The 25,826-nt window shown below is 41.6% G+C and overlaps 1 protein-coding gene across 3 annotated transcripts in view; it reads right to left on the bottom strand.

Moving 5' to 3' along the window:
- BICD2 (BICD cargo adaptor 2) overlaps nucleotides 1-25,826 on the bottom strand; it is a 158,489-nt gene that overhangs the window by 16,053 nt on the left and 116,610 nt on the right. For all 3 annotated transcript variants that reach the window (XM_089681849.1, XM_089681850.1, XM_089681848.1), the window contains exons 3-6: nucleotides 14,898-15,050; nucleotides 12,091-12,531; nucleotides 9,447-10,448; nucleotides 7,248-7,399 (exon numbers count right to left, since the gene is read on the bottom strand). In XM_089681849.1, the coding sequence (XP_089537975.1) occupies nucleotides 7,248-7,399; nucleotides 9,447-10,448; nucleotides 12,091-12,531; nucleotides 14,898-15,050 (1,748 nt within the window). The remainder of the gene's footprint in view (nucleotides 1-7,247; nucleotides 7,400-9,446; nucleotides 10,449-12,090; nucleotides 12,532-14,897; nucleotides 15,051-25,826) is intronic.

The raw sequence follows: 25,826 nt of genomic DNA on the forward strand, positions 1-25,826 counted from the left end.
TCATTTACACTCTGTGGGTGGAAGACATGTGTGGCTTCATGTATGGCAGCCTCTGGAATAAGGACTGATTGAGGGGCATTAACTCATACTTACAAAGGCTGAAAGCTGGGTTTTTCTTTCTATACATATGCTGCTTCTCCAGGTGGGTCCGCCATGGCAATCCTCCCTACCTCTGGTCTCCTCGGGTGCCAGCTCTGCTCATCTAGCCCTGCATGGTGAACACAAAGAGGATCCAACTGGCTGCACTTCCAATAAAATCATCCACTTTATTGCAAATATTAAAATGCAAAAAACAGTAAAACAGACACTGTGGGAGCGGGGAATACAGTTGACGCGTTTTGCATTAATTAGCATGAAACATGTGGACTGTATTCCTGGTCCCACAGGGTCGGTTTTGCTGTTTTTTGCATTTTAATATTTGCAATCAAGTGGATGATTTTATTGGAAGTGCAGCCATCTGGATCCTCTTTGTGTTAGCTATGCAGGGCTCTTCTTGCTGCTTTCTCGCTGCTGGGAGATTCATTAGATTTCTCTTTTTCAGCCCATGGAGCTGAATGACAGAAAGCCTACAATGGATGGACAGCTTTAGGCAGGCCATAGACGGGCCGTTTATTGGTCGAATTATTGGCTGATAAACGAAAAATCGGTCGGCCCTGTTGCCGATGCTGCCACCAATATCCACGAAAAACGGCCGTCTTTTGTGGATTTTCCAGCATGATCGATAAAAATAAATGAGGAGATCCGCGTAAAACGGCGGACAGGCTGGCCCCACTAATGGCGTGAATATCGGCCGATTTTTCCTGCGGACGAAAATTCGGCCGATAAACGACCCGTCTATGGCCTGCATAAGATATTGGATCAGATCTCAATTGATAAACTATAAAAGCATTGTCCACAGTCACTTAAAGCTGGACTCCTTTCAGTCTTGCAGAGTTGTAGAGCTTCTCTATTGTACTGAAATTGCTTTCTCCAATTCCTTTCACTGTTACTGACACAAATTATTCATTCACTGGAATTCAGTTATTTCAATCATGGAGGCTCATCATTACCTGTGGGTGTTACCTAGGAAGATCTGCATGCAAATGAAGTCTCTCTAGGTAGGCCCACAAATGCAGACTGACGTCCACCCTTCCACCCATCAAGATATTTATTTTATTTTTTGTACTTATATAGCGCTGTCAATTTACGCAGCGCTTTACATATATATTGTACATTCACATCATATTTTGAAATTAGCACAGCTCCTTCCAAGAGCCAGCCCACGGTTGCATTAGAGATTAGGGCTCTTGATAGGAGTACCAAGGCTGGGTGCTAGAATGTTTCCAGGAAGCTATGTACAGCACTTGTTAGCCACATGCACCAGCCAAGATCTGCCTGTCTTGCATAGAGAAGCCCAGAGACCCACTGATGATGTTACTGGGACTAAAAGAACATATAATGAAAATGGAAAATATAAGCAAATTCAATTTCAGCTTTAAGGAGCCGACCCACATCAGGCTGCGAAGTGCGGCATAAATATCAACTCCTAATGAGTTGTTTTGCACTACTTTCAACTGAACAGCCAAGCACACAGTGTCATTGCTTCTCATGAGGTCCAGTGAATTCTAATATAGAGGCAGAGGGGACTTGGGGTGCAAGTGAAGCTTTTATCCTCTTAAAGTGTACCTGTCTGCTATCTTAAAGAGAACATCAAGAAATTTTAATTACCCCTAATTTACATTGTGTCCTAAAGTGGTTCGATTTGCTGAGGTGGCACTCGCAGAAAGGAGAATTGGAGAGCGCTAGCAGAGGGCTCCAGAAGAGGAGGAAATGGACTGTTCTGTGCAATAGTTCAAAAAATGGCCACTGCCCCAATCGATAACTGGCCTAAGGGTGACGCGTATCAAACAATAAACAAAATAAAAAATTCCCGGTTCACCTTACCGACCAGCTTGCAAACAAACCGAATTTTCCTGTCTAACAGTTTGTGTTAAAAACAGGGGTTTAGTTAGCACACATTTGCAAATACATGTGTAAGCTGCAGAGCCACATCACGGCACCCCAATATTCTGCAGTTCTTAACTATCATTTTGAGAGCCTCCGCAGTAGAAGCACATGTATCATAATAGATAGACTGGGGCAGGTGAGCCTGAGGGAGCCCACTTCTCTCTTAGAGGTACAGGGGCGCACTGGACACCCAGCATATAGCACAATGGCAGCCAAGGTGTCCAGTGCGCCCCCTCACCAGCATATCAACAGTAAAAAAATGGCCACTGCCCCAATCTATAACTGGCCTTCACAGCAAAGCGCAAATGGAAGGGCAACACATGTCAAACAATAAAAGAAAAAAATTCCCAGATCATCTTATTGACCAGCTTGTGTACTGCAGCTTACGCATGTATTTGCAAATGTGTGCTAGCTAAACCCCTGTTTTTAATGCAAACTGATAGGACAATTCAATCTGTTCACAAGCTGGTCGGTAAGTTGAGCTGGGAATTTTTTTCTTTTATTGTTTGTTCTGCAAAGAGCAGGCAAGTATAACATCTTTTTTATTTTAAAAACAAAAATAAAAATTAGCCCATCACTTTAAATGCCTTTTGAAAAATAGCAGCGCACTTAGTGGCATGTGAGTATGCCTAGCCACTCTTGTACATGCAGCCCCAAAGACATATCAGCAGTGTAAAGAGATGCGCATACTACTCTAGAGTACGATTTGGTGAGGCCACTGCTGTGGTGCACACTGTTCTTCTTGGAGAGAAAGCTGTACCTGAAGATCTTCAATGCAAGTAGTCTGCTGCTACTGCTTTATCCATTCTGTGGATCTGTGCTTACAACTAAATTGGTCATATCATTTTAAAAAACAACAGCCTATACTAGTTTTATAATAACCACCCCCACCTTCCCTAGGTACAAGTATGCATTAAACTTTCTAAACCGATTAGAAGGACTCCAAAGATCTGGAACACAGTCACAGTGTCAAGTCTTCCTGCAGCTGGTCTGTATATAACTACGTTGAGCTATAGCTGATTAACGTTCTGCACTGGAATGATCAGCACAGATGGGCACAAAGCTTAAAATCACTTGATGAAGTTTTTTGTTTAATTAATGTTGTTCAGCAAGAAAGCATGTAGCTGGCAGGAACAAAAACACAGCAAACTCTAATACTCCTGCGCTTGGGGATGGACTCAGCTAGGGCTTTGGTTACATCTTGGATGTCCTGGAAAATGCACTCCTTGCTGCCCTCAACGAACCGGGGTAGTCCAATAGCACTGGATACAAAGAAAACAAACAGAGGGCACACCGGCCTAGTGCATTATAAAAAATATTTATTGAAAGGATAAAAATGTAATTCTAACACGTTTCGAGGGCTTAGCCTCTTCCTCAGAGCTGAGGAAGAGGCTAAGCCCTCGAAACGCATTAGACTGTTGGTAGTCCAGGGTTCCAATTGTGGATTTATATGCAGTGTGGCTTGGACACCGCTGTTCTGTGTGATATGCCTTTGACTTTTATGTCAATTTTGAGTACCAGACTTACATTTTTATCCTTTCAATAAACATTTTTTACGATAATGCACTAGGCCTGTGCGCCCTCGGTTTTCTTTGTATCCAGCTGGCTGGAACAGACTTCCCTGCACTGCCTTCCCTAAACCATGGCATACACATAGAAATGAACGTAAATCAGCTGTATATTATTATTATTATACAGTATTTATAAAGCGCCAATAGTTCGCTCAGCGCTGTACATTACAAAGGGAGACAGAACATGTGACAGAACAATACCAATACAATGCAAAACATGAGGGGTTCGAGGGCCCTACTCTTTCGAGCTTACAATCTAGGAGATGGTGTTTCTATTGCAGGAAACCAGTGTTGGACTATACAGACAAGCATCACACCACAAGTAGCCTGTGCCTGAATTCCCCTTCTGAAAATGCAATTGTTAACGCTGGCCCGTCATGCTCTTATAATGGCCTTAATAGTTTGTTCTAAAGCAAACATGCAGATTTCACTGGTTGCATGGATTAACAAAGCCTGTGACTCACAAAACACTCATTCTTCAGAAAGCCATGAGGCTAGCAGTTTTAAGAGATCAGCAAGGCAGGGAAGGTTACCTTTAAATAGGAACCCATATGGACAAACATGGAATGCCAATGCTAACCTACTTTTTAAAATGATAGCCGTTTGCTGGTCATGCTGACTCCTGCTGCTTCAAGCAAGAACTACTGACTCGCTGACCTGAGACAAGTATGTAGATCAGGGGTCTCCAAACTTTCTAAACAAAGGGCCTGTTTACTGGCTTTCAGACTTTAGGGGACTATGGCCATTGGGAGTAGAAATTGTACTGCGTCACTGGGAACAAACAATGCATCTTTGGCATTAGGGGAGGAATAGCGCCCTATTCTTGGGGTAAGTTCAAGAAATAGTGCCCCATCGTTGGTGTCAGTGAGATGAACATTGCCCCTTTGTTGGTGTCAGTGGGAGGAATAGTGCCCCATGGTTTGTTTCAGTGACAGGCATAGTGGCTGTGTTGATGGCAGTAGCAGGAATTATGCCCCCTTGTTGGTGTCCGTGGGAGGAATAGTGCCCCATGGTTTGTTTCAGTGACAGGAATAGTGGCTGTGTTGATGGCAGTAGCAGGAATAATGCCCCCTTGTTGGTGTCAGTGGGAGGAATAGTGCCCCATGGTTTGTTTCAGTGACAGGAATAGTGGCTGTGTTGATGGCAGTAGCAGGAATTATGCCCCCTTGTTGGTGTCAGTGGGAGGAATAGTGCCCCATGGTTTGTTTCAGTGACAGGAATAGTGGCTGTGTTGATGGCAGTAGCAGAAATTATGCCCCCTTGTTGGTGTCAGCGGGAGGAATAGTGTCTTGTATCAAAGTGCCCTAAGGGCAAGCAAAGGGCCGAATCCAGTCCCTGGGCCGTGGTTTGGAGACCACTGATCTTCATCTTGCGGACACAAAGTTCAGAAGAAAGAAGGCCAGCATTACAGCCAGGTGACTAGTACTTTCATAAGGATACATCAGCAATGGCACCCTCCATATTTCCCTTCCCATGACAGGTTTCCTCTCAGTGGCTGGATTTTAGCTCCCATGTTTCCCTCCCCAAAGGTTATCTTTAACCCAATATATTCAATGGTAAAAGTAACTCAATCAATGTTACCTGATCTTCTCCTGAACTGAAGAATCTGACTGGCAACTGGACACTGACATTTTATATAGTATGATTTGGTTAACAAAGTAATATGAATGCTGTTTAGCAAATTAGTTCCTTTAGAATGTAACAAAAAAAAAAAAAACACTTTATGTATAAGTAACAATCCCCATAATCATTAAGGGTCCATTCAGATTTTGCATGGCAGTAAAATTTTGTGTGTTCTACTATTTGTTACTGCAATGTGTGTACTGTGGTTCACTTCTGTGCAATTCATTCACTGTGATTGCCATTTCATTGCACTACTGGCAAAACCAATCCATAATGAACAGGCTCCCTTAAAGCAATGCAGGCTACTATGCATAATGCATACTAATCTGAATACCCTCAAACAGAAATTAAGTGAATTGGGGAAACCTGTCCCAACCTGGATTGGCCCAATTTGAAAAAGAAAGTCCCAGCAAATGTTAGCCATTTCATCTAGCGGAACTTATATTTTTCTTGGACAGATTTGGGGATACCAACATGAAAAACAAAACTGCACATAAAGATGTGGAGGACTGCCTGCAGATCTTCCTGGAGCGCCTTTATTTAAAATAGATGTCAAATATTCTGTTTACCGCATTAAAGCTTAAAACTATAATGAATAATCCTTTTTGTTGCATATTCTAACATTGAGCATTCACCTTGCTTTCTATATATAATATGTGTGAACATCAAAGGGAAAAGAAACAAATGCTAGCTATAAGAGGTTATTTAAGAATAATCCTGAATGTCAGCAGAGAAAAGAAAAGAAATATTCCTGTTCCTGCCTTTTGTTGGATGTAGAGGAAATCTGAGTATGACTTATAACACATATTGTGAATTGTTCTCTGGGGCTTTACAACCTTGTCAAGATTTTCAGATTGTGGGAAACTCAGCACTTTAAAAGCTGCTGACCCCACATCAAAGGAGTCCTACCAAACCTGCAGTAGTTTCACAGTGGACAACAAGCTGCCTAACAATATGAATTTATAAGGTGTACTTTACCGAAAAATATTAAATAAAACTGTTGCCTACTAAAAACTCCTGCATTAGGGGAAGCAAAAACGTCATGCTGTCCCAGGAAAAAAAGACCAGTACTATGAAACACTATTGCAAAGGCTCTATAAAGCAGACTACCAGGATACTGACATTTTAAAGCATATGCTTAAAGCGGAATTCCACTCACGCTGTAAAAAAATAAAAAAGTCAGCATCTATAAAAACTGTAGCTGCTGACTTTTAAAAAACAGCCACTTACCTGTCCCTTGGTGTGTCCCCCGCAGCCCGTTTCACCAGCTGTCCTGTATTCTAGGAGGCCAGCATCTTCAGTGTGGGCACCCAGCTGTGATAGCTTGTGGCTTCACAGCCGGGTACCCCACTGCGCATGCTGCACTTCATGAATGGTCCTGTAGTCGTGTCACGTGTCCCAAAAGACTACAGGGAGGGAGGACACCTTCCGCTTCCCTAGGCGATCGGACTGGAAGTGGGAGCGGGTACCTGTCAAATTCGGGTACCCACTCCCCCCCCACCCCGCCCTCCATAGGTGCCAATCCTTAATGGGGAGTGGGAGGAGCAGTCCTTAAAGCGGAACTTCCCCTTTTGGGTGGAGCTCTGCTTTAATAGAGGTATAAAAAAAGCTTTGCCAATTTTGCTTTGGCTGTCAAATAACCTTTACCCACCACTGAACAAAGGTCAAGATGTGAAATTAAAATAATACTTGCCTTAATGCACAATCAAATGAGTGGTTTTAAAAAGGTCGCTGCAACAGAGAGGCATTGACATTTACCGCTCTGGAGGTTGAAGTATGTTACCTTCCCTCCTTTACAGCACTAGAACCTCCATAAAACTCTTCAGCATCTTAACATTTCTGAAACTGTGATATTCTTGTGCCTTCTGCTGCATGCCTTGGTTGCACCCTTCAACCTGCTGCATCATTGCGGAGTACTGCAGTACAAGGTTGGAGGATGGAACCAGGGCATGTGGCAGAGAGGCAAGTATAAATGCATTTCTATTTTAGGGACCTTTTGCCTGGATTGTAAATAAATAAATAAATATATATATAAAACAGGTTGCTTTTAAGCTCCATGTTGCATACCTTGTGGCAAACATGGCTCGGAGAGAGGAGAATGTAGCAGCGTCTTCCTTGAGGGCCTTCAACTCATTGCGGAGTTTCATCATGGCTTCGGTCACCATGGCTTTTTCGTTATCGTACTTGCTCTTTAAGTTTGCAAGAGCGACTTCTGCAGTCTGAAGGAAAAAAAAAAGTAATTGGTTTTATTTGAAAGTCAGTTTTCAGACACATCAGGGATGTTTTTAACACCAAATAAATGGAGAGACTAGTGGCACTATGGAGAGCTCATAACCAAGGTTGGAATAAAATGGTGTAATATTGCATTTCATGGGTCTCTTTCTCCGAAACGTCAACAATTTACCAGAAAACACAGAATAAAAAAAAAAAGTTATGAAGTACAAATGGCAGAGTTGGCCATATGTTTTAATCATTATCCAGTTATCTGAATGCTAAATAAACACACTGATGGTAATTCAATGTATATTGCAATCTGTTTAATTCAGAGTCCTCTGACTATAATGGGCCCTGCAATTTGCTTCCATCCCACACATTAAATTACTGAACATTACTTCCACTTCAGCATGCTCTTTCTGGCCTTGTACACAGTGTATAAAAAATTTGAGTAAAAGCGCCTTAATATAAATAAAAGAAAGCTGCTATACTAAACATCCAGAAGTATCTCTGTTGCCCCCTGGGGGAGTACTTTAGTCCACAGACCGATTTCCTGGACGGATCATTGCCACACAGTGAAAGTCTGCCCACCCAGAGGGATACTACCCACCAGGAATATAGGGGGACCCCTAAAGAAAGAGGACCACCCACACCAGCTATATACTACCGAACAGTAGAGGGAAGACCACCCACTATCAGATGACATCTGGATTTTTTTACACTAAAAGCGCATATAACATGCGCGTCTAGTGAGTGCGCATTACTTTTACCATGGATACCGGACCACGGATACCGGACCCTAATGTCACCTGAGCACTAAAGTTACTTTATTGACTCCTTGGATCACATTTCCATCTGAACTCATATATATTTATATGTGTAGGGTTCTGGATTAATTAAGGGTCATTTATCTATACCCATTCATTATTGCATTGACTTTCTATTGATTTTCAACAATGTTTTTTGTTCATTTTAGCGCTGCACTTTATATATACATAGGCCTTGTACATAGGCTTCACCTTGCATTAGAGCAGCATATATACAGCAAGTTTATTATCAAGCATTAGCAACGGTTTTTTATTAAACTTCACTGGGCCTTCAAAGCACCCTTCAGCTGCAGTTAGTAGCCTGCTCACAGCCATTCAGTGCAGTAGCACGTAAATCCCAAGCTGGTTACACATTTCACAGAGCCTACTTTTTGAACTACAGAGATGCTGAAAGGAGGAGTTTCAGGAGGTGGAGTCAGAACAGGAACCAATGCTTGCAGGTAGCAAGGTACTATGGGAAATGTAGTCCTTAGAAACTGAAAGTAAACCACAGAGGAGAAGCTTAAAACCAGGCAAGGGATTCAGAAAGTTGTAGAAAGAGATGGCCAGCAGACATGTCAGAACTCATGGCATCATGTGATGACATGCCTGACGAAGGGGTCTTGCGCAGCTCCAAAACGTTGCACTTTTCTTTGTGATGTGATCTTTTTAAATAAAAACCTTTTGGACCATATCGAGATCTGTGGTGTGCTGGCGAATATGTACGTTTACCTTGACATATGCGAACTGATAAACTCTGACATAAAAAAAAAAATATACTATATGGTAACTTTGTATTCCTTGAAGGAAAGCAAAAAGAAGAATTTGGGGATATAAAATGTGAATGTTACCCATATCCCCAGAAAAGGTTTCATATCTGTCTCTTTTCAATTTATTTTATTGAACTGTCGTCTTAATTCTTGCAAAATGTAATTACTGTTTTATGGTATTTAACAAAAAAATGTATTTTCTAAATCTGGAGTGCAAGCCCTTCAAATTCTGTCAAAGCACAGCAGACGAACACAATTCTTAAAGAAAAGATAAGACTGAATTAGAAAAAAGAGGATATATAGCTTTGATTTGATTTAAAAATAGAAAGATTCAGCTGCTCCAGAGATTAATTGCAAATACACTATCCAGTCTGCAATAATGAAACCTAACCTACTTTCTTTTGAGCATATCGCCCAATGAATAAATTATAATTTAAATAATAATTGCTTAAGCTCCATAGCCAATCGCTACTCACTTGTTTGTTGGCTTTCAATACAGTGCGCAGGGTAGCAATTTGCTCTCGCTTTGTGCTGAGCAAAGACTTCAGCTTCAAAATGTCCTCCATGAGGGTTTCTTTGTCTTTGTCCACTGCTGGTCCAAGCTCCTGACTAGCCACCTGCTGTCGAGAAAGCTCTGTGCTCCTGTCCACTGCAGCTTGTAAATGTTTGATCTGGTCACGGATTATGGCTATGAGGTTGTAAATGTTCATAGGTTCTTTTCTGTGGTCAGAAACAGGCGATGGAACTGGAGATACTGGAGATCCAGACTCGCTTTGGCCATTTTCTGTAATCAATAGACCTTTGGAAAGCAGTATTGGTGACCTGCGCCCTTTACCCTCAGGGCTGTTCCTGCCACCTTTTCCCTCCTTGTAGTAATCCAGCATGACCCTGTTGGGCGTCTCGTTGTTGCACATACAGACATGATGGTACAAGTTTGCCAATTCTTCACTAAATGTGACAAGCTCATCCTGTGCAACTGTAAGACTTCCTTGTGTTTCTCCTGCCACATCACTCACTTTCTTGAGTTCTTTCTCCAGTCTGACAACTTGGTCTCTATCTTGCCGTGTGGTCTTTTCTAGCTGGGAGATCTTTTCTGCCATAGACTGAGTTTCACTTTCATACCTGTTCTTATCCTCTTCGTACTTAAGCTCACATTCTTCATACTTGGACTTAACAGTTTTCAGTTCCTCTTTGAGGTCATGGATTTCTGCCATGGCAAGTTTGTATTTACATTCCAGAATCTCAGGGCCATTAATGTCAACCTCATAGTAGTCCCCATCTTCATGGCTGTCCCTCTCTTTCTCATTGTCTAGGGCAGACTGACGCTCCTTGGTGGCATGGAGCTTCTTCATGGCATTTAGGTTCTCAGTAAGCCTGTTGACTTTGTCATTCTGCTCAGAAAGAACTCCCTTGGTGTTCTCCAACTGTTTCTGAGACTCCTGAAGAGTTGACAAAAGACCAACCTTCTCTCTTTCAACCTAAAACACACATTTTGATGAAAGAGAAATGAGAAACCTATAAATAAGAATAAAAAGCTCAAAATGACAACAATTAAATATAGAAACTAATATAGATGTGACTTTAATTTTTAGAAACCTGTGGTGTTCTTTGAACTATTCTTGTCTTATTGTGTATCAATCACCGAAGTTTTGACACCCACCAATTCATAATTTTCTTGAGTTGAGATTGATACAAATGAGAGATACTGGGTAGCTGGAATTTCCCATTATAATGTTTTGGTTTTTTTTTTAAACACGATTTGGGTGTAAGATACCCTTAACAAACTTTCCAGCTCTACCTAATTATCACAGCCATTATATAGATTATCAGTCATGTATTACACATTACTGGACAGTCTAGCTGCAACAAAGAGACACACTCTCACTATGGCCTCATGGCAGGGGATGGAGACACAAGCAGTTACAGGGAAATCTCACTAATAGAGCCTAACAGGTATAGGTAATAAGAGATGGAACCAATAATTGCATACTGAAAAAAAAAGTTGTTTAGGTGTAGTCTACATCTGTCCCATTCACCAATTGCTGAATATAAAGCAGAGCTGTGATATAATCAATCAATACATAAATCTGAGTGTCCACAACGTGATTAGTCCTTTCAATAAAAGAGTCCAAAGAAAACCACACCAGTTATAGAAAAATGCTGCTCCACGATGATCTTGTTCCTAAAAAACCCGCGATACATTTCTTGTAACACCCACTGAGTAGTGCACCTACTCCCAGGCACTCCATCTCACTTACCAGACAAAATTTATCAAACGCAATTGCAGATCATTTATTTGAGAGACAAAGTACTCCATCTCCACCTCTCAATGATTAACTAAGAGTGACCATGTAAAAAAATAACACTCCAAAATAGTGTAATTCTGTGAATTAAAACAATGGGATTGATTTACTAAAACGGTGAGTGCATAATCTGGTGCAGCTCTGCATAGAAACCAGTTTGTTCAAAAACTTGGAAGCTGATTAAAGTTAGAAGTGGATTGGGTACCATGCACAGCTGCACCAGAAGTTGCACTCTCCAGTTTTAGTAAATCAACCCCACTGTTTATTCCAGCCAATTAAATACTACTCACAAGCAGATTAAAATGACCGCTTAACATAAATCATAAATCACTATATGTCTCAGTGAACATCAGCAAACCCTTTGATGAAGTTGACAGACGAAACACGTTGGGGTGGACAGCACAGCAACTGGAAGTGAAGTCAGGACCCTCACCGGAAGTCACTACATAAGGACTGGATGAGACGCCAATTGCTCGGCAGGAGGATGATGTTCACAAGGACATACAGTGATTTATGTTAAACACATATGAATCTACTGGTGAGTAGTAGCTTCATATTCAGCAACTGGTGAATGTGGTGGATGTAGACTTTATTCACTTATTTAAAGCAACAGCAGTGAATGTTTATGATTTATTTATCTTTCTCACCTCTCTCTCACCTATCTGATTTTATTTGAGTGGTTTAGAGATGGCATTAGATTAATGAACTCTGCAGTGTGGTGTTTATTGTTGAATATGTGTGGAAGTAGTGTTTTAATCAGTTTCTCATTAACTTATAACCTTTTAGGATGTTGGCCATCAAACCTCATTTGTCATACCTGCATCAGCTGCTGCTTTAATTTCTGTATTTCAGAGATGTTTAGCTCGCTTAGCAGGTCAGAAACCAGACTTGGAGCTGGGTCGTTCTTTTTGGGGGTGGACAGCTTGTTGTCAGCATTCATTTTGATGACCCCATTATGCTCAAAACCATTCATGGAATCATCATTGTTAGGCTCGGTGATCTCATCGCTGAACTTGAGTCCATCCAGGGAGAAGCTCAAATGGTTGCTGTACATGGAGTCATTGATGTTCATGTAATGGGACAGCTCCTTACGCAGGTTGTTCTTCTGTTCACGCTCTGTCTTCAAAGTCTCTAGAGCTTCCTCCAACTGTCTCTCTGATATCTCTTTTAACCGGATGGCATCTTCCAGTTGGCTGTTCAAAAATTCTGTCTCCTCCTCCAATCTTTTGATCTCATGTTTAAGACCTTCAAATTCCACCTGGAGGAAACAAAGTATAAAATGTAAAATCTGCAGCTAACAATTAATTCTTCCCTTAGGGTTTAATAAAGTAAATGACAGCTATTAAATGTTTATAGAAAGAATCAGGAAATGTGTAATGGTTTGTACAGGCAAAATAGTTTTTCTTTAAAGTGCATTTAAACCAAAACACAACAATGTGATATATTGCAGCTTAGCAGTCCTTAGATGTAGTTGCTGCATTAGTTTCCTTTTGTCAGTTTGATGACCTTATTGTCACCTAGTGGTTCTGCCAGTAACCTAATTCCTGCCATAAGGTGACAACACTGACTGTATAGTATCTACAGAGAAGCAGCTTTGTCACCCTAGGGTGATCTGATTTGGACTACAAACACCCTCCGCTCTGCTCACCTCCATAGATAGGAAAAATGTGTCCTGTAGATCACAGACAACAGATGGGAAGGCTGATAAGATTGTTTGATATTTCAGTTCAGTGCTCAGAACCAGTTGCTGACAAGGGCACTGGGATTGTATCAGGATCTACAGGTGTTTTTCTGTATTTTTTGAAAATGTACTTAGCCTAAAAAAGAAAACATATGCAGCCACCATATCTAAGAATTGGTAACGTGTAATATAGAAACATATTGTTCTTGGGTTTAGACTTCCTTGTAAACAATGTCTGTAGTAAATTACCAATATGTTAGTACAGGGGTCTCCAAACTTTTAAAAAAGGGTGCCAGTTTACTGCCCTTGAAATATTCATGGGGGCCAGACTGTGGGAATAGTGGCCCATTGTCTGTGCCAGTGGAAGGAATAGTGCCCCATCGCTGGTGTCAGTGGGAGGAATAGTGCCCCATCGCTGGTGTCAGTGGGAGGAATAGTGCCCCATCGCTGGTGTCAGTGGGAGGAATAGTGCCCCATCGCTGGTGTCAGTGGAAGGAATAGTGCCGCATCGCTGGTGTCAGTGGGAGGAATAGAATAGTGCCCCATCGCTGGTGTCATTGGGAGGAATAGTGCCCCATCGTCGGTGTCAGTGGGAGGAATAGTGCCCCATCGTCGGTGTCAGTGGGAGGAATAGTGCCCCATCGTCGGTGTCAGTGGGAGGAATAGTGCCCCATCGTCGGTCAGTGGGAGGAATAGTGCCCCATCGTCGGTCAGTGGGAGGAATAGTGCCCCATCTTTCGTGTCAGTAGAAAGAATAGTGCCCCATCGTCGGTCAGTGGGAGGAATAGTGCCCCATCGTTGGTGTCAGTAGAAAGAATAGTGCCCCATCTTTGGTGTCAGTGGGAGGAATAGTGCCCCATCGCTAGTGTCAGTGGGAGGAATAGTGCCCCATCGCTAGTGTCAGTGGGAGGAATAGTGCCCCATCGCTAGTGTCAGTGGGAGGAATAGTGCCCCATCGCTAGTGTCAGTGGGAGGAATAGTGCCCCATCACTAGTGTCAGTGGGAGGAATAGTGCCCCATCACTAGTGTCAGTGGGAGGAATAGTGCCCCATCGCTAGTGTCAGTGGGAGGTATAGTGCCGCATCGCTAGTGTCAGTGGGAAGAATAGTGCCCACCATTGGTGTCAGTGGGAAGAATAGTGCCCCATCTCTGGTGTCAGTGGAAGGAATAATGTCTCGTATCAGTGGATGGGCCAGAGAAATGCAAGCAAAGGGTCACATGCAGCTCATGGACTGCAGTGTGGAGAACACAGTCTTGGAAGAAAAACAAACATACTTCAATGGCTAACTTTTCTCATGTTTATCAACCTTAGGGCCCGCTCAGCGTAGCTCTTGCATTAAGGCAGCTGATTCATTTGAACAGGATGCCTAATGCACAAACAAAAGGTGCATGTATTATTTCATGTAATGTAGGGCACTACAACACTTGGTAGTATGCTGCAACACATGTTCATTGGAAAGATGCATTGGGGTGCCACTCAGAATGAATGGCACCACTTTGCAACAACATGCGTTACTGAATGCTTACCTTTTCCAGGACCTACTGAAAAGCTGAAGCATTGCTTCTCCCTCAGCATCTGTAGGTATTTGACTTCGGATAAGCCCTGCCCTGCTGACTGCGGTCCTGTAGTGACATGCGAGTCGGCAGGAGAAACCACAGAGGCCAATGGGAGAGCGGATATTCTACACTCAGAAGTGTACAATATTTCTAGTGACTTTGGAGTGGAGAAGCGGTGACTTTTCAATACATGAGCCCTGGATAGGGAAGCAAATTCGCACTTTTTACAGATGACCTGAACAGTAGCGCAATCTGCGCATGTGCGGGAGGACGCCATAGGGCGTCCACCCGGAACGCTGATGACATTTGCCGCCCACCATTCGGCCATAGGGCGGGCGGCAAATGGTTAAACACCTAAAAATATGTTACTTGTATGAAATATCCACCTGGTTTTGCTTGAGAACAGAGACTTGCTTCTGCAAGGATATATTCTCCTCCTCCAGTTCGGTGTAATCCTGGAGCAACCGCGCTTCACGGAACTTGTACTCCTTGATGTCATCGCGAAGGCGACCCCGCTGCACTTCCACATTCTGATTCAGCTGGAGATACATAAAAATCAAAACACTGAAATCACTTATTGTTGAATATATTGGTGTTAAAGATTATTCATTTGTCCAATGCAACACCCAAATAAATGTAAAAGTTTGCTTCAAGACTCCTTTCCCCTTATTGCACGTTTATGAGTCAGGTAACCGACCCAATCAAAAATAACCAACTCCAGGGCACACTGTGCTGACATACAGATGATCGATAATGGGGACTTTTATGAATCTGTACATAAAATAAACAGAGCAAGCTGCTATAGCTAAACTGACACACAGCAGATAAAATAAGTATTGAACACGTCACCATTGTTCTCAGTAAATAGATTTCTAAAGGTGCAATTGACATGAAATGTTCACCACGTTGGTAACAACCTGTGCAATCTATACATACAAAGAAACAAAAACAAATAAGTTCACAAATTAAGTTATGTGTAATAAAATGGAATAACACCGGGAAAAAATATTGAACACGCAAAAAAAAAAAAATGTAGTTAATACTTTGTACAAAATCCTTTGTTGGTAATGACAGCTTCAAGATGCCTCATGTATGGAGAAACTAGTCGCATGTATTGCTCAGGTATAATCTTGACCCATTCTTCCACACAGTCTTCAGATCTCAAAGGTTCCATGGCCTCTTCTATGAACTCTGATTTTTACTTCTGTCCAAAGATTTTCTATTGGATTCAAGTCAGGTGATTGGCTGGACCATTCTAGCAGCTTTATCTTTCTTTCTTTGAAATCAGTTGAGTTTCCTTGGCTTTGTGTTTGGGATCATTGTCTTGCTGAAATATCCACCCTCGTTTCATCTTCATCATCCTAGTCGATGGCAGCAGATTTTTATCAAGAACGTCTTGGTACATTTTTCCATATTTCCTTCCTTCAATGATATGAGGTTTCCAGTAACATATGCTGAAAAACAGCCCCACACCATGATGTTCTCACCTCCAAACTTCACTGTTGGTATGGTGTTTTTGGGGTGATGTGCAGTGCCATTTGACCTCCAAACATGGTGTGTATTATGGCATCCAAAGAGTTCAATTTTGGTCACATCTGACCAGATTATATTCTCCCAGTAGTTCACAGGCTTGTCTAAATGTTGTGCAGAAAACTTGAAAGAAGCTTCAACATGCTTTTTCTTCAGCAATGGAGTCTTATGTGGTGAGAGTGCATACAGGCCATGGCGGTTGAGTGTGCCAATTCCAGGTCTTTCAGAAGCTCTGCACAAGTGGTCCTTGGACAACTCTTCTGATAATTATTTTCACTCCGCTGTCAGAAATCTTGCGAGGAGCACCTGGTCGTGGCTGGCTCATGCTGAAATGATGTTCTTTTCACTTCTGGATTATGGCCCCAACAGTGCTCGCTGGAACAATCAGAAGTTTAGAAATCCTTCTGTAATCATTGCCCTCAGTATGTTTTGCAACAATAAGGTTGCAAAGGTCTTGAGAGATCTCTTCCTTTTACTCGTGAAATGTTTCTCCTGTGACAGCTTGGCAATGAGACACCTTTTTATAGGTCAATTGTGACTGAACCAGCTGATATTAATTTGCACTGACAAGGAGAAGGATTGCTTTCTAATTACTGAGAGATTTCAGCCAGTGTCTTGACTTTACATGCCTTTTTTGTGCCTCCCTTTCTTCATGTGATCAATATGTTTTCTCCGTGTCATTCCATTTTATTACACATAAAACTTAATGTATAAACTTATCTGCTTTGGTTTCTTTGTATGTATGGATTTCAAGGGTTATTACTGACGTGGTAAAAATGTCATATCAATAGCACCTTTAGAAATATATTTACTGAGAAAAATAACGTGTTCAATAATTATTTTACCCGCTGTATACCTCCAGATCTGTCTGCTGATCCCTCACTGAGCAGAGCGGGCAGATGACAGGTCCGTGTCTGCTCAGTTTATGCAGAGTGGACACAGACACAGCCTACTCTGCTCTATGGGCAGCCAGATGTAAAACAGACTCAGCTGTCTGTTTACACCCTACTGCCCTCTGATCCTATCGACGGAAGAGGAGCAGATCCTTTTCAATTTCTTTTTGCGGACTGGTTTGGATTGGAGGTAGGCAGCTCCACAGAGGTAAATGGAGGGTCTGATCAGGTTCACCGGAAAAACTTACAGGCAAACCCAAACCGACTTATCGTGTGAAAGAGGCCTTACACGCCAAAAGCTCAATATTTGTAGATTCCTTCAGGACAGAGATGTAACTTGCCCTCCCAAATCCCCCTCCACCTATGATCCTTTGCAAAAACTGCCTGAGCTGACTGATGCAGGTTTTGTTAGTATAAAACCAATAAATCACTGAACAGCAGCTGTTGGACCGTTCTAGAATGTATTCCATGTGCAAATATTAGAAAAGAAAGTTAAAAAGAAATAGTGCATTTTCTTTTTGTACACAACCACAAAGGAAAAGGAGAAGGGAAAAGGCCTTGTGAGCTGGTATTCGTCAAGCAGATTAGCAGAGCAGGGACATAGAAATCCCTTTATTAATTCAGCTGCCTAGCACGTGTGACGTTTGTTACATTCCTTTCCAATTGTCACAGAAACTGGGAAAAACAGACAAAGCTGCATTCTATAGGCTTACAGAATACAGGATACAAGCCCTTCACACTATACGCTCCTATGAGGTAGGGATGTCATCTATAAAAGACTTGTTCTTTAATTACTTGGGTAACAGCGTCATGAACATCCTAGACATATTAACCTCCCTAGCGGTCTGATTATGTCAGTATTTCTGTGCTCAAAGCGGTACATATTTTTGCATGGAAATACGTATTTTTTTTAAATTGCAGACCTGTAATTTTTAGGAATAACTTACTGAAATCTGTCCGAACAAGAGTCTAGTACACATCCCGGGTATGTTAAAATTTGAAACACAAAATCATAAATTATAATTTAATAATCATAAAAAATATAATAATACATTTAATTCAATAATATAATCAAACCAAAAACACTGACATTTGAAATATAGCGCCAAGTTCGCACATCGCTGAGCAAAGTCGCAGAATCGTTTTCAGTGTCTGATGATGAATTTCTCCACGAATCATTATCACTCAATTCTGCAAGTGGTTCTGATTTACTATCGCTGTTCTCTAGCTGGTCTAAAACCGATTTTGACCTAAAGGGATGCTTTTTGGACGCCATGGACGTTTCTCAGTTTCCAGGCAGAAAGAACAGTAAAAATGCAGGCAGAGCACAGGACAAAGCACTCGGGACAAAATGTATGTGAAATGGTTTGATACAGTGATGTTTTACTGTGTGATTTTAGTGTATTTAGTGAATGTCACTTTTACAACTTTCAAATTTCCCGCCAGTTCCATCCCCGTACGTCCTGACATCGCAGGGAACAGAACCCGGAAGACAGATGCCGGCATAGGCCGGAGGACATTACAGGGGACACTGCAGGAGGGACATTGCGGGAGCGAAGGGCAAGGTAAGTGAAGAAGAGATCCCGGAGCAACGGTGCAAGGTATTCCCGAGTGTAGCTCGGGGTTACCGCTTGTGGTGCTGAAACTTTACCCCGAGCTACACTCGGGAATACCTCCAGGGGGGTTAAGGTAGAACTTTCTAGCAAAATCTCATTTTCATTACTGCAATCCATTCCCTGCACAATCTAATGCAGGCCATACATGGTTCAAATTCCGAACGATTTTCATATGAAAATCGGACCTAAGAATATTAATCGGCCGATTTTCGCTCTGTTAGTGGGGCAATGTCGGAATTCGAACCATGTATGGCCTGCAGAAGGCTCCATGAACAATGGCTTAAAAAAAAAAAAAAAAAAAACAATCCTCTTAGAGGCATTTAGCCTGTAGAAGCAACTAATGTTATCCTATATGTGTCCATGCACATTAGGGCCTTTAGAGGCATATTTTAAGCTCAGCGTTTAACAACAAAAACCAAAAAAAAAAAAAACCCTTTTGTGTTTCGAGAGCGGTTTTGACAAAAAAATGCTCCTAAAATACTAGTACAAAAACATGCAAAGTTTGCATTCTGTTGGCCAAGAGCACTGGGCATTTTTTGAAGCCAGTGTGCATGGACTCTCAAGGAATCTGACTTTGTTTTTTTATGGCTACATTCACGCAGTACTAAATGCTACCTGCACACTGTGCAAACAGCAGTAACTATCAGCACCGGCTGTCAGATTTCTGCTCTGTACAAATCATTGGCCTGTGCTGTCACTACTCATATGTTCCCGCTCATGTGACCTTTACATGGAATAGAGACTCCGACTGGACCTGGACGTCATGGCATCCAGGATCAGCATTTCCATCCAGGATGCAGCACGACCTTCTCCAGCTTCCTGGGATATACACATACCATATCCTAGGAGGCATCAGCTTATAAGGCAGTACTGGAGGAGGAGGATCTAGTGCATGTCATCAGGGGGCTGGCTGCAAGAACCCAGAAGATACAGCCGGCTCCTGATTATGTTAGAGAGAAAGATGGCAATGCGGAACCAGGTCTGCAGCAGCAAAGCACCGGATCACCAGAGAATGATGTTTGATTCACTGGCTGCATGATAATGCATATTCAGGATAATCAAGTTATAAAGGTAAGAGGAGATAAAAGAAAAACAAATACCCCGGGGTAGGTATGTACAGTTTGTTAAAAATTAAATCTTTACAGTGAACTGTATGTGTTTGTTTCCATGTGCATGCCTGTTTTTCTATTGTCACTGCTCATATCCTGGCAGCCATTTGCAGTAAGTATCTTTCCCTTTACTTCCTCAAATTCTTTGCTTCTCCCCATGATGGCACATCATAATATCCCGGGCCTGCACACTCAGAGCCCTAGCTAGGAAAATGTTTGTTTGCTCTTGATAGAAAAAGACTGAAGACTACTTGGATATATGGTGCGGATATTCAAGGAGTCTGTGGATAGGACAGGTTACGGCATTCTCACCTAGGTGAGGACAAACAGAAAAGAGATTTATAAAAAAAAAAAAAAAAAAAACATAAAAAAAAAAAACCTAAGCAATCGCTTTAAAGGAGGATTAAAGAAAGTGAACATTGAGGGTTAGTTCATGTTAAAGAGGCACTCTAGATATAGAATGTATATATATATATATATATATATATATATATATATATATATATATATATATATATACACATATACACACACACACACACCTGTCAATATTCGATCAAGTCCTGAATATGCAAATAGGTTCTTCTGGCAAACCTGACAAGCACAATAGTTATTTGTCAATGCATGTCTCTTTGGACAGCATAGAAGAGAGTTGTGTAAATGATTGCATCCCCAGTATCCCCAACACAAAAATCCAGTGTCCCTGTAATCCCCAATACAAGGTCTTGGTGCTGCATGCTATATACCCGTGATATGCAGAGCACCATCTAGTGGCTGAAAGGAATTAGCACAGAGCATTCACATTGGAACTCTAGAAAAGTCACGTTTCAAATATTTTTGCACAATTTAGATGGCCAGCAATGCCAAGCAGAGGGTGCAGGAGAAGAAGTCACGTAGGAATGTTGGATTATTTTGTTATTCTGCATCTCCATGATGAATACAACAAGGTGGAAACCAAACTTATCTTAGGGTTTGCTCACACCACAATACGCATTAGACGCATTATCATATGCAAATTCACGTTACATTAAAGCGATACTAAACATACACTAATTTAAATTGTCCCTTCTCTTTCTGTATATGGATGATGGCACTGTAATTATTTTAATTAAAAAAAAAAATCTAAGTACCTTTTTCCTAATCGATATACAGTTGTCACATGACCCAGCTCTTTCCCAGCCTATCTTTTTTAAATTGTCATACAAATATACATTTGAAATCAAATATTTTTTGGCAACAACATATCATGAACAAGTTTCTGCCAGTCACAGGATGCGTCACACCCCTGCAGCCTGTGTCTTAGATACACAGGGAGGTGAAGCCTCCATCAGTCAAGATGTAATGTCCTACCCTCATTGTATTTAGCTGGTTAGTGGACATGGAGAAGGGAGGGAGCTGTCATTTAGCACTGTGCATGCACCCACATGTGTGTCTTTATAGTCACATGTGCTGCTCAGATGTCATAGTTTCAATGGTGAGAATTTCCTCCCTAATTGAAAATTGAGCATGTGCAGTAGCTGCCAACATGGCTCTGCAAAATCGCCAGCTGCATTGCGGACATCAATACATAAAAAAATTGCACCTGCCATCAGAACACAAAGCATTTGTAATTTTGCATTGTGCTGAGCACAGGAGCATTTTTTGTAACCGTATGCATACATTGAGATGCCTTTAAGAATGAATTGCAAAGTACTGAACATCAACAGCTCATTACTGTGCTGACTTTAACACATTTTCCCATACGCTGTGGTGCTAAGGAGCCCTGCAGGCTGTCAGACAGAAAAAGAGACCACTATTTTAAAATCATTTTAAAAATTTAAACATGATGCCTAAATGAGGGTTCCAGCTTTGATCCAATGATAGGGCCAGACAGAGCCCATTTCACTTCCTGGCTGGAGTAGGCCAGCATCAGTACCCCTTTTCCTATCCAGCCTTACTGCCCCTGGCGCACCCCTTTCACTTGTTGGGTTTCAGATCCTTCAACCATGTGGTCATAACCAAAGCTTCCTATTTTCAGAAAGCTATTTACAGCACCCTTCCGATACCTGTTTCCAGCCATGATCTGACTGCATTGCATAGAGCAGCAGAGAGCCCCAGTTATGAGGTCACTCAGTCTAAAATCAGAGACAGAATGAATACAGAAATGTTTTACTTTAAAATTTAAATGTTTATGAGAGGGGAAAATTGACCAGAAAATGCTAAATATTAGCAGATTAAATTTCAGTTTTATGAAACAAGCATAAAAAAAGCACATGTCCTAACTTGAGATGAAGAAAGGAGGGGGGGGGGGCGCGCATCAAAAATGCACCAAAAACACACTGCATTTAAAAAAAAATGCATGTAAAAGAAGCACATACAGAGGCGCATCCAGAACGCAGAAATCTGGCTGTGCCTTAAATTGAAACCACTTAATGACTTTAATGAATATGTAACTGCATTCATTTTTTATATCTGGCTGGGGATCAGGTTTAAAAACATGACAGCAGATCGTCTATCTCTATCCTAACAGGTTCCTTTTGATGACAAATTTTTCCTTTTTTGAAGTGTACCGTCAAGCTCAGCATGTACATTAATGGCAATTAAGCCGAAAATTTGAAAGCAGTGGGTGTGGTCAGATGAAGACGGCAAAGAAAGAAAGCATGAAAGGGGGCTAAATGAAGGATCCGCAGCATAGAGCAGAAGATAAATAAGGTGAACAAAACCCCTGTAATACTGAGCAGTTCTCCTCCTCTACAGTAACCTGCAGCTGTGCCACTGAATGAGCAATAAAATAAAATTACAGGGCGCAGAGCCGGCACAGATGAACCAAGAGACTGTGGCAAGGGAACAAGGCTGCGTCTAACAATAGGCAATTCTTCACGTAAATCTGCTCATGTCGGCCCGCTTCTCTTTCAGGCATAAATTACTAGACTGGCAGAATGTAGCCGAGTGAGGAGAATGGGTTTTATTAAACACTTTAAATATATAATTGGGCATGCAGATGAGACCGTAATTGTGATGGTGATTATTTAACAATACAGCGCACAATAATGGGATAAATACCGTCGTCTGAGCCTGCTTGTATCACTGAAATATGGGACAGATTAAAATGTATTCTAAAAGTTACTAATATTTCCTGATAAACATGAAAATGATAACATAATTCAAATCGGATTAAGACAATCCACGTCTCACAGATGGAGGAATAGTTCATCTTCTCAGCAAGACCTATGCAAAGTAGATGCCAAATCTTAAATTAGAAATAGTTAGAATTTAACGGTTCGAGTAGCTAATCCAGTCGGTTTACTGACGAGGCAACAGGCAGAGGATGGCCATCCAACTTGTGGATACACTCTGAACTCATGTTGTCTGAGCATGTATGTCAATGTGTTTTAACATGTGCGCATTAAGGCAGGCTTCAGACGAGTCAAAATCCAAACGAAAATTCTTGATCATTTTTGCCAGCTGCAACATACAATTTTCATGTCGCAATCAAAAGTGCCTGATCCAACATGCTGGATTTGGTTTAGAAAAGCAAAACAAATGATGGCAAATTCATGTGACATTTTTGTTTTTCGATCAACAGAATGTCTCTTTTTTTGCCTCTTCTACAGCCTGCCTAAGTCTTAAAGTAATATTCACTACATAAAAGTGGAAGTAAACTCTATTTTATTTATTTTTACCAACAGGCAAGCTTATAATAAAGTTTACCTGTAGGTAACATGAACATCTCCTAAATGTGCACCGTTTAGGAGATATTCTAGTGGGCCGTTGCTGGTGACATCACTTGCGCTTTGACCCGTGCCATTCCTTCAGAGCTGTGCACCACAGCCCTGACTTGTGCGCATGCGTGGGAGTGACATAACCCCAGCTTGGCCATACAAGCGGCCAGAAAGTGTTCTGTGAATGTGAACACTACAAATACCGACAGCCCTTGTGGCTGTCAGCTTGTAGTTCTCAATGGACTACTAGGGTGCTGTTGAGTGCTCTGGTAGTCCACTGATTCTTCCTGTCAAGAGTTCAACTGCCTGCCAGTGTCGAAGGCACAGGCATACAGATCCACAAACTGTGTATTTATTATATTTTTGGTAAAGGTGAACTTATCCTTTAAGTAAAGCATGTGAGAGATTTATTCCACTGATCTCTGTCCATAACAAGGACTTTAACAAGGACTCCGATCTTCAGCCTACTTGGACACTTGAAAAGACACTGACAATGACCACTTTTTTTCTTAATGCTGCAGCTTTACATAATTATTTCTGACAAAAGGTTTGGTTTAAAAGAGAAGTATGGGTTTCATTAAAACAAGAAAATTATCCTCCAAGACTCGCTAGCTCTAAGACTGTGAAATGAGCGGTCAAATACCAGTGATGGCTCAGCTCTCGATTTTCAGGCTGCAGAGAGCTGGTGACTGTCAGTCACTGGCTCTCTGCTCTGCCATTCCAGCGCTCACTGGAGTGCTAGGCTGTGGAAGGAGGGGCTGGAGACACTGGCTCAGGCTCTTGGCGTATCGCTGAGAGGCTGAACCAGCTTCCAGGCCAGGCATCTGGGTGGTCCTGACCATATGGTCGGGACCTTTTCAGAGTCTGGACTGGCTCTGTGATGTCTTAGCCCAATGTTGGCTGAAAACGAGTCACAGAAGTGCACAATGAACTGCAATCCTGTGATCCATCAAAGACATATAGCCAAAAAAAGCTTTAGCTATACTTCTCCTTTAAAGCCCAAAGCCAGTTAAAAACATCTTATTTTAGCTCATGCAATGAAAGATTAAAACGGTTATAAGATTCTGAATACGGTTTGTGTCCCCATTGGGGAGATCTGCCTGAATGTTGCAACCTTTTATATGCTGCACAAGAATGGATTATTATTTTCAATTAATAGTTGTTTATTCCATTTTCTAGGAAAATTTGGCAAAATGTAAAGGCCCAAAAACCTGCTGGATAGGCAGCACAGTGGCTAAATGGTTAGCACTTCCGCCTGGCAGTACTAGGTCGTTGGTTCGAATCCCAGCCACGACACCTCCTGCCCGGAGTTTGCATGCTCTCCCTGTGCCTGCATGGGTTTCCTCGGGGTACTCCGGTTTCCTCCCACACTCCAAAGACATGCTGGTAGGTTAATTGGATCCTGTCTAAATTGGCCCTTGTATATGAATGTGAGTTAGAAACCTTAGATTGTACGCCCCTTGAGGGGTAGGGACTGATGTGAATGTAAAATATAATGTAAAGCGCTGCGTAAATTGACGGCACTATAGAAGTACCTGAAATAAATAAAAAATAAAACAATAAACAAGTAAACAGTGCTGTACAGCCATTTACTGCAGGCTGGTATTCATCCACTAGATGTCAGCATCACCCATCATAAAACCTGCTTCTCTGTTGCCAACACAATTCTTACAGATCCTATTCACCTGCCTGCCCTGTGGGTGAATATTGTTTGCAGGGAATAATATTACTATTTACTCAGCCATGAAATACAGACGACACTTGTTTGAAGTCACATTATCTGATTAATAAGCCTGACATAAAGGTATTGTCTGCAAAACCAAATGTAATCTAAACTGGAAATGAAGCTCATAACGATTTATTCAGCTAAAGATTACATTAAGCTCTTAACACATCCAGAATTACAGATAAAAATCTACAAGTTACTAGAACGGTTATAGAGTATTGCATACAGCAGATAATGCTTACTTGGTATGCGATGATGTCACCACTAAACACTGCATGCCCTCCGATCTCCGAGGCAGCTGTCATAATTGTCTATTATTTCACCAACACCAACAGCATAGCTCTGTTAAGGTAACCATACATGAGGCATCTGGACTGTTTGATCAAACCCTCTTATGACCGATTGTTTTGTTTAATCTCACATGCACATCCTTGGTGCAAAAATGTTACCTTTATTCCTAGTAGTTTATATATACAGTGGGGCAAAAAAGTATTTAGTCAGCCACCAATTGTGTAAGTTCTCCCACTTAAAAAGATGAGAGAGGCCTGTAATTGGCATCATAGGTAGACCTCAACTATGAGAGACAAAATGAGAAAAAAAATCCAGACAATCACATTGGCTGATTTGGAAAGAATTTATTTGCAAATTATGGTGGAAAATAAGTATTTGGTCAATATCAAAAGTTCATCTCGATACTTTGTTATATATCCTTTGTTGGCAATGACAGAGGTCAAACGTTT

Source organism: Staurois parvus, unplaced genomic scaffold (genome assembly GCF_062004578.1).
Source record: "Staurois parvus isolate SC_StPar_1 unplaced genomic scaffold, SC_StPar_1.0 ptg000282l, whole genome shotgun sequence".
Taxonomy (NCBI): Eukaryota; Metazoa; Chordata; class Amphibia; order Anura; family Ranidae; genus Staurois; species Staurois parvus.